Raw genomic sequence first — 10,375 nt, forward strand, 5'->3', positions numbered from 1 at the left:
CCATACTTTTGCACGCCTCGGTGAAGGTAGTCTTCTAGAGGTATACAGAATAGCAAATAGTATGGAAAAGGTAAATTCAGAAAATTTGTTTCCAATTAAATTGAGTGTATGACATGGGGACACTAATAAAAAGGAAATTTTAGGACTGGTACCAATTAGTATTTATCCACAGAAAGTGATCACTATGTGGAATGATTTCAGAAACAATTGGATGCTAAAAAGGAGAGGCTTTGAGGCCTTTCTGGATGATGAAGCAAGATAGGCTCAAAGGCCTTCATCCGTAATTACCTTGTGATTCTTAGCTTTGGTTGAAAGGAATTTTTGAAACTACTTAACTATTATTTCTACCGAAGCAACTCTGCATAAATATTGATTGTTAAGTTTTCAAGTCCACCCACCGAGGAGGCTCAAATTCGCCACCAGAGTGACTAATTATTTGTAGAACTAACTTTTATATCTATAGCTATCAAGTCTGTCAGAAGTTCAGACAATAGCTACCTCCTCTTACCTCTGATGGCTCCATCCCTAGTCCTTCATCTACTGACATTCTTAGCCTCACTATTTGCTCTGGTCTCAAATAAAACTCCTCTATTGTCTCCAAGATGCAGTTTCCTCCAAACATTTGGGAGCAGAAGACAGTACAATGAGTTTTGATTTCAATACCTCCTACTCCAACTATTATTCTTTTGGATTCAAAGACTGTATTACTCATCTCCTTCTGTGTTTTAAAACTTTATAAACTTAGTATCACCCAATGATTCGCTTACTCTTCTACTCTTTTCAACCTTTCTGGCGTCCTGCAAAGTGGGCCTTTTACGGTTTGTTAATTTGTTTTTTTAAAGCTGCACTTCCAAAGGACTAAAATGATTAGTTATTATTTTTTTTACATTTTGTTCTTGAGATTTGAGCAACACTGACTGAGCAGTATTTATTGCCCATCCCTAGATGCCCTGAAGGCATTCAGAGTCAACCACATAGTGTGAGACTGGAGTACTATATGGCATTACTATTTTTTTTTAATGTAAAATGAATGGCAGTTAATAATGCTAAAATTATCCTGTGGAAGTCTATAAGATGTCTTCCCGACAACTAATTGAGCAATAACGAATAAGGTTTCCACATATCCAAGCTTTGACCATATCAGTCCCCATCACTATCAACAGTTACTGCAATTAGATCATTTTAAGACCTATTTATTGGAGACTTTAAATTTATTTAGATTTAACATCTGTAAATCTAGAATACTTTCCTCAATGACTCAAGTGTAATGATTACGTGTAATTGAGCCAAACAAATCAGAGAGTCCCAGTTTTAATTCCTAGATTCTGCTGAGTTACAGGCAACTTGACATGTAACAATCACCCTCAGTGCCCCATGCTGGGGAGGTATCAGCCAGGATTCCACTACACATCACTATTCTGGAACCTCTATTGAAAAGTGTGCATGTATGCGAGTAGAGCTCAGCTATGGTGGTCCTCATGGTTGAATGTCTGCTGACACGCACAGACATTATGATCATTTAGGCAAGGGACCAAAGGGGCAACCAGTTTTTATGGATCCATACCACAGCAACAGTCAGCAGCTTCAGGAGAAGATGAGAAAAATTGGAAGGAGGAAAATAAATCTCTATTGGCTGTCACAGTAAGCGTCAAAGTTTATACGGAGGTCTGATTGGAAGATACATTTGAATAATCTAACTAACATTTCCATTGAAAATGGCAATGATTTTCCAATAGTTCAAGAGCAAACCAGAGCAGTTCCAAGATTACAGATGCATAGTGATCTCATGTTATTTTAATAAAGAAATCAAGATGATTAGTGCTTGAAACATACATGATCATGACATTATGTGTAGCATGAATATCAGCAAATAGCTCGAAGAAAAATCTCTTCAATGAGTCCATCATCTGATGAAATATGTTTATAATGAAAAGTAGGGCCCAAACCTGAGGTCGGAGCTGGTCGGAGGCTTACCGGGCGTCGTCGGGGATCGGGTTAAGCAGCTGAAGGGTCGTGGGAGAAAACAGAGTGGCCGCCACCATTACCCGCACCACGTGCCCGACAGTAGATCCTCCGCAGCCCCTCCAGGCATTGTCAACCGTGAGGGACTATGGAGCGTCCTCCTCAGTTTCGGCTGCCCCCGAAAAGTTTGTCACCGTCCTCCATCTGCTCCACAACGACATGCAAGCCGTGATCCTGACCAATGGATCCACCACAGACCCAATTCACGTCCAGACCGGGGTCAAGCAGGGCTGCGTCATCGCGCCAACGCTCTTCTCAATCTTCCTCGCTGCAATGCTCCATCTCACTCTCAACAAGCTCCCGGCTGGAGTGGAACGAAACGATAGAACCAATGGAAACCTGTTCAACCTTCGTCACCTCCGTGCTAGATCCAATGTCGTCCCATCCTCTGACACCGAACTACAGTACGTGGACGACGCTTGCGTCTGTGCACAGAGGCCGAACTCCCAAGCCATCAACATCTTCACCAAGGCATACGAAAGCATGGGCCTTACACTAAACATCTGTAAGACAAAGGTCCTCCACCAACCTGACCCCGCCTCACAGCACTGCCCCCGGGTCATCAAAATCCATGGTATGGCCTTAGACAACGTAGACCATTTTCCATACCTCGGGAGCCTACTATCAGCAAGGGCAGACATCGACGACAAGGTCCAACACTGCCTTAGGCGTGCCAGCGCAGCCTTCGGTCGCCTGAGGAAGAGAGTGCTTGAAGACTGGGACCCCAAATCTGACACCAAGCTTATGGTATACAGGGCAGTAGTGATACCCGCCCTCCTCTATGGCTCAGAGACCTGGACCATATACAGCAGACACCGTAAAGACACCGCTGCCTCCGCAAGATCCTGCAAATCCACTGGGAGGAAAGACGCACCAACATCAGTGTTCTCGATCAGGCCAACATCCTCAGCATCAAAGCACTGACCACACTCGACCAGATCCGTTCGGCTGTGCATATCATCCGCATGCCCGACACAAGACTCCCAAAGCAAGCACTCTACTCGGAATTCCGACATGGCAAGCGAGCCCCAAGTGGGCAGAGGAAATGTTTCAAGGACACCCTCAAAGCCTCCTTGATAAAGTGCAACATCCCCACCGGCACCTGGGAATCGCTGGCCCAAGACCACCCAAAGTGGAGGAGCAGCATCCGGGAGGGCGCTGGCTACTTCGAGTCTTGTCACCGAGAGCATGCAGAAAACAAGCGCAGGCAGCGAAAGGAGCGTGCGGCAAACCAGACTCCCCACCCACCCTTTCCTTCAACCACTGTCTGTCCCACCTGTGACAGAGACTGTAATTCCCGTATTGGACTGTTCAGTCACCTGAGAACTCACTTTTAGAGTGGAAGCAAGTCTTCCTTGATTTCATAGAAACATAGGTGCAGGAGTAGGCCATTCAGCCCTTCTAGCCTGCACCACCATTCAATGAGTTCATGGCTGAATATGCAACTTCAGTACCCCCTTCATGCTTTCTCGCCATACCCCTTGATCCCCCGAGTAGTAAGGACTTCATCTAACTCCCTTTTGAATATATTTAGTGAATTGGCCTCAACTACTTTCTGTGGTAGAGAATTCCACAGGTTCACCACTCTCTGGGTGAAGAAGTTTCTCCTCATCTCGGTCCTAAATGGCTTACCCCTTTTCCTTAGACTGTGACCCCTGGTTCTGGACTTCCCCAACATTGGGAACATTCTTCCTGCATCTAACCTGTCGAAATCCGTCAGAATTTTAAACGTTTCTATGAGGTCCCCTCTCATTCTTCTGAACTCCAGTGAATACAAGCCCAGTTGATCCAGTCTTTCTTGATAGGTCAGTCCCGCCATCCCAGGAATCAGTCTGGTGAATCTTCGCTGCACTCCCTCAATAGCAAGAATGTCATTCCTCAAGTTAGGAGACCAAAACTGTACACAATACTCCAGGTGTGGCCTCACCAAGGCCCTGTACCACTGTCGCAACACCTCCCTGCCCCTGTACTCAAATCCCCTCGCTATGAAGGCCAACATGCCATTTGCTTTCTTAACCGCCTGCTGTACCTGCATGCCAACCTTCAATGACTGATGTACCATGACACCCAGGTCTCGTTGCACCTCCCCTTTTCCTAATCTGTCACCATTCAGATAATAGTCTGTCTCTCTGTTTTTACCACCAAAGTGGATAACCTCACATTTATCCACATTATACTTCATCTGCCATGCATTTGCCCACTCACCTAACCTATCCAAGTCACTCTGCAGCCTCATAGCATCCTCCTCGCAGCTCACACTGCCACCCAACTTAGTGTCATCCGCAAATTTGGAGATACTACATTTAATCCCCTCGTCCAAATCATTAATGTACAATGTAAACAGCTGGGGCCTCAGCACAGAACCTTGCGGTACCCCACTAGTCACTTCCTGCCATTCTGAAAAGTACCCATTTACTCCTACTCTTTGCTTCCTGTCTGACAACCAGTTCTCAATCCACGTCAGCACACTACCCCCAATCCCATGTGCTTTAACTTTGCACATTAATCTCTTGTGTGGGACCTTGTCGAAAGCCTTCTGAAAGTCCAAATATACCACATCAACTGGTTCTCCCTTGTCCACTTTACTGGAAACATCCTCAAAAAATTCCATAAGGTTTGTCAAGCATGATTTCCCTTTCACAAATCCATGCTGACTTGGACCTATCATGTCACCATTTTCCAAATGCGCTGCTATGACATCCTTAATAATTGATTCCATCATTTTACCCATTACTGAGGGCAGGCTGACCGGTCTATAATTCCCTGTTTTCTCTCTCCCTCCTTTTTTAAAAAGTGGGGTTACATTGGCTACCCTCCACTCGATAGGAACTGATCCAGAGTCAATGGAATGTTGGAAAATGACTGTCAATGCATCCGCTATTTCCAAGGCCACCTCCTTAAGCACTCTGGGATGCAGTCCATCAGGCCCTGGAGATTTATCGGCCTTCAATCCCATCAATTTCCCCAACACAATTTCCCGACTAATAAAGATTTCCCTCAGTTCCTCCACCTTACTAGACCCTCTGACCCCTTTTATATCCGGAAGGTTGTTGGTGTCCTCCTTAGTGAATATCGAACCAAAGTACTTGTTCAATTGGTCTGCCATTTCTTTGTTCCCCGTTATGACTTCCCCTGATTCTGACTGCAGGGGACCTACGTTTGTCTTTACTAACCTTTTTCTCTTTACATATCTATAGAAACTTTTGCAATCCGCCTTAATGTTCCCTGCAAGCTTCTTCTCGTACTCCATTTTCCCTGCCCTAATCAAACCCTTTGTCCTCCTCTGCCGAGTTCTAAATTTCTCCCAGTCCCCGGGTTCGCTGCTATTTCTGGCCAATTTGTATGCCACTTCCTTGGCTTTAATACTATCCCTGATTCGAGGGACTGCTGACCATGTTGATAATGAAAAAGTAAAGCTCGCAACGCAAATACTGGCAATGATATTGCATAGGAATATGATATGTTAAATAATCAAGGTAACTTTGTCAAACAGATTTCATGAAGGAAAAACAACTTTTCTACATACAAAACTAGGACTTTTGGGGCAATCGTGACTAATCGGGGCTCTTTTTTTTCCCCAAGTAATTTGCACTATTCTGCCATCTCACTGCCTGCATAACACTCACTGTACTTCAAAAGTAATGAATTGCAAAGCAAATTTGACATGATAGGCACTAGATTTCTCCGCCTCTTTCCCCTTACAGGCTGTATACTTCAAAAAAGAATGTTTGGGTAATTTCCTTATCCAGTTACCCTTTAGATATACGTTACACATTTAAAGCAGGATGTCAGAATTGCATTAAGCTCCTTCTATTCCCCCCCACCTCCATCCCACAATCACCATAACATAACTGATGTCACAAGGGCAGAAGAGACTGTCTTTCAGAGAAGCCACAAAAGATAAATGGCATGCATCCATCACTTCCAGGTTACAAATTAAAAATAAGTAACCCACACGCAATCCCATCACAACACCCCTTTGCTTTGCTGCAGTGCTGCTTCTGAAACCTGCAGTAGTTTCCACAGGACACGATTCACTTCCAAATAGGAAATGATAGGGGGGGAATTACCATTGTTGCGGGCTACAAAATAAAGGCAGGAGGGGGAGAAAAGACTACAATTCCCACGACCCTTTACGGCACACACGCATACGCACCTATGCCGCACAGGCGCACTGCTCAGCAGGCTCGCGGCGGCAGTTCACGCGCCGAAACCGTTGCTTTTGGAATCTCGATTTTTTCTTCGAAATAACCATTTTAACGACCATAAATAACCGTTTTAACGGTTTTCTTTTTTTAAAATGACAGGACAGGCGTCAAAAAATATAAATCTCTCCCCAAGAACTAAGAATCATGAGGTAAAATATTTTATTTTATTGAAATTACAACAGTAATTATATATAAATTGAGGAGAAAGAGGACACACACATAATCGAGGCTGATGTTTATTTGTGGGAGCTGTGCGAATGATGGCCTTTTATTTTCTTTTTGAAAAAAAACAGCGCCTCCTGCGCGAAAATCTGAGTGAGACGGTGGCAGTGTCACGGTCAATATTCACCTTTCACACACACAAGGTGGTGGCAAGGGGGGGGGGGGGAAAGAGATACCTTTTCCCGTTGAATAGTATTTGTGAGAGGCGGATTTCTTCTCTGCCCCCCGCCCCGGCCACCACACACACACATCTCTCTCCATAAATAAATAAGTAAATCTTACCTACACAGTGAATAAGTTTATGCCTCCAAGAGTCGAGCTCCTGCCGAAAGCCGCGCCTTTCCAGCGAGCACTGCTGACTGTGACACGGGCTGCTCGCCATTTTCCGGCTGGGGGGGGTGATGGAGGGTGGGTGGATGTTTATGATATGAAGATGATTAAAACCCCCACCACCATCTTTTTTTTTCCCCACCCCCGGTGGCTGGAGGCGGCCGTGTTGTGATTTTGTGTCTGTGGGTGGCGCGGGGGGGTGGAGATAAACGAGTGGGGGAGGGATGGGTCGTGCGCTCGCTCGGTGGAAAAGAGACGCTGGGAGATGGGGACGTAAGGTGCGCGCCGACGCGCCACGTAGAAAGCGCGCCGCGCCGTACGTCCCGCTCGCGGGAGAGGGCGGGGTCGTGTATCACGTGGAACGTCGTGGCTCTCATGCCGGCCTGACGTCATGGCGTATGCAAATTCAATTGTGTGTGTGTTCTGACCCGGTTCACCATCTCAAGCAAGGTCGCCAGAATATTATTTTTTTTTCAAAACAACTGTAAATAATATATTTCTCTTTCATTTATTTCCAGTTAATGCTTTTTGCGGGATTTTTGCCCTGATTTTAGACTGGTATCAACTGAAAGAAAGACTTGCATTTATATTGCGCCTTTCACGAACACCAGACGTCCCAAAGTCTTCACAGCCAATGAAGTACATTTTGGACTTTAGTCACTGTTGTGATCATGCAGCAGCCAGTTTGCACACAGCAAGCTCCCACAAACAGCAATGTGATAATGACCAGATAATCTGTTTTTGTTATGTTGATTGAGGGATAAATATTGGCCCTAGGACACCGGGGATAACTCCCCTGTTCTTCTTCGAAATAGTGCCGTGGGATCGTTTACATCTACTTGAGAGGGCAGATGGGGCCTCGGTTTAACGTTTTATCTGAAAGACGGCACCACCGACAGTGCAGCACTCCCTCAGTACTGCACTGGCGTGTCAGCTTAGATTTATGTGCTCAAGTCTCTGGAGTGGGACTTGAACCCACAACCTTCTGACTCAGAGGTGAGAATGCTACTCACTGAGCCACGGCTGACACTATTCGATTTTTCAATACTTACTAAAATATATATATATATATATATATATTTCTGCTTTTGTTAATATGTGAAAATGTATAAGCAATAAAGACAGTGAAGTGAACTGGATATATGAAAATGTATAAGCAATGGAAAATAACTAAGAGAATGTCAGATTGCAAATATTACAACATCAGCACAATTAACAGACTTTCTCACGGTCTTAGTTACTAATCACGCCAGTATAATTGTAACATTTACAAGCAATGTGTGAGAAAGCTCCTTGTGAGAAACAGATGCTGTAATCACTTGCCCGTATTTAATTGGGAAAAGAAGACCAGGTATCGGCTAATGAGTGGACAAAGGGAAGGAGGGATCACAAAGGATAGGGTGAACTAAATGTCTTTCAATTGTATTCTGTACTGAAATTGTATAAATGATGCGCCTCTATGTTGTAACAACACTTGTCCGTAGGAAGTGGGTACGCTCTATCAAGAGAGTATTCCTTCTGTTTGATAAGTCTCGGCCGGTGAGACATAATATTAAAGACTGCTTTGTTCTAAGCTCCTTTGGTGTTCGCCTCAGTGTATTCGCTGAAACAGATTGAAGGAAAAGAATCCAGAAATCATCATTTGGTGTCAGAAGTGGGATCTCAACGGACGACTGCCGAAAACTTGCGAATTAAGAACCAGACTAGCCTTGGACGGGACGGGAGGAAAATGGCCACATATCCACACTTTTTGCATTTTGTCCTGATATAGACTTGCATCAATTTACATATTCTAATCTTGCAAATGTGTTTCCAAGTCTATGAGGGACAGAATGAGGGTAGTGGGACTAATTGGATAGCTCTTTCAAAGAGCCAGCGCAAGCACAATGGGCCGAATGCCCTCCTCCTGTGCGGTAGCATTCTATGACGTCACGTTGCATTTTCATGTCAGATTAGGGTCGCCACCCTTCCAACAACAACTATAGCGCATTTACCATTGTAAAACATTCAAAGGCGCTTATTCCAGGATTATCCCAGAGTCTCTGGGAATTAAAGATTAATCTCCGGGACACCGCTGCGAGAAAACTCGGGAGATAAATAATGGGGTCATCAAAAAACAATGTTTTTTTTTCATTTTCTTTGAACACTTTGATAGAATCTTGCGGCACAGACGGAGGTCATTCAGCCCGTCGTGCCTGTGCCGGCTCTTAGAAAGGACTATCCAGTCAGTCCCCGCTCTTTCCCATAGCCCTGCAAATGTTTTCCTTTTCAAGTGTATATCCAATTTTCTTTCATAAGTTGATATCGAATCTGCTTTCACTGCCCTTTCAGCGTTTACAGTCCAGTTCTGAACAATTTGCTGCATTAAAAAAAAACTCTCCTCTGGTTCATTGACCAATTGTCTTATATCTCTAAGTGTAGAGGTCACGGGTTTGGGAGGTGCTGCTGAAGAAGCCTTGGTGAGTTGCTGCAGTGCATCTTGTAGATGGTACACACTACAGCCACGGTGCGCCGGTGGTGGAAGGAGTGAATGTTGAAGGTGGTGGATGGGCTGCCAATCAAGTGGACTGCTTTCTCTTGGATGGTGCCGAGCTTCTTGAGTCTTGTTGGAGCTGCACTCATCCAGGCAAGTGAAGAGTATTCCATCACACTCCTGACTTGTGCCTTGGAAAGGCTTTGGGGAGTCAGGAGGTGGGAGAAGGTGGAAAGGCTTTGGGGAGTCAGGAGGTGAGAGACTCGTCGCAGAATACCCAGCCTCTGAACCGCTCTTAAAGCCGCAGTATTTATGTAACGGGTCCAGTTAAGTTTCTGGTCAATGGTGACCCCAAGGATGTTGATGGTGGAGGATTCAGCAATGTAATGCCGTTGATTGTCGAGAGACGATGGTTAGACTCTCTTGTTGGAGATAGTCATTGGCTGGCACTTCTGTGGCACGAATGTTACTTGTCAATGGCAGTTCTCTGTGCCAACCACCAGGATTATGAGGGTGTTGTCCATGTGTCAGCATTTGCTGACATAAATCAGGGCAAACCATGCTTCTGTCCCCTCAGTTGTAATGTAGGAAACGCAGCAGCCAATTTGTGCACAGAAAGGTCCCACAAAGAGCAATGGGATAATGACCAGATAATTTGTTTTTTTTAATGATGTTGGTTGAGGGATAAATATTGACCTGGACACGGGGGAGAACTCCCCTGCTCTTCTTCGAATTATACCTGTTACGTCCAGAATGAAGTAATATGATTGAGTACTGTAGACATGAGTAAGTGTGACCTTAGTCTCTTTGTTCTAACTCCAGAATGTTAGTACAGCATGGGAGGCCTGCTTATATACAGTGCTTCCAAGGGATGCTGGGATCCCTTGAGACTCCAACAGATAGCCCTCTGGTGGCGGTAAAATGCTTGTTACATAGGGTTGCATCACTCCCTCCCAAAGTCAATAGTACACTTATTTACAGGGTGAGAAAATCTGGGGCTTTTCGCTCCCTAGTCGATCGTCTCAGTACAAATGCAAGTGCAGGTGAGTTGGTTGGTTCTTTGCTGGGCTGCTGCGCAGCTGGCTTTGCTGGGCTGCTGAGGATGATGAGTTCAGCTTCG

General features: G+C 45.0%; 1 protein-coding gene across 7 annotated transcripts in view; it reads right to left on the reverse strand.

The window, feature by feature from the left end:
• Positions 1–7,054, reverse strand: part of LOC139260176 (uncharacterized) — a 412,192-nt gene extending 405,138 nt beyond the window's left edge. For 4 of the 7 annotated variants that reach the window (XR_011592730.1, XR_011592731.1, XM_070876427.1 and 1 more), the window contains exon 1: positions 6,735–7,054. Coding sequence is in view for 2 of the 7 variants with exons in the window: in XM_070876427.1 (XP_070732528.1) it covers positions 6,735–6,834 (100 nt within the window). In the remaining 5 variants the exon portion in view is untranslated. The remainder of the gene's footprint in view (positions 1–6,734) is intronic. The other 3 variants (XM_070876428.1, XM_070876429.1, XM_070876430.1) reach the window with 3 other exon arrangements.
• Between the last annotated feature and the right edge of the window lie 3,321 nt (positions 7,055–10,375).

Source organism: Pristiophorus japonicus, chromosome 3 (assembly GCF_044704955.1).
Source record: "Pristiophorus japonicus isolate sPriJap1 chromosome 3, sPriJap1.hap1, whole genome shotgun sequence".
Lineage (NCBI taxonomy): Eukaryota > Metazoa > Chordata > Chondrichthyes > Pristiophoridae > Pristiophorus > Pristiophorus japonicus.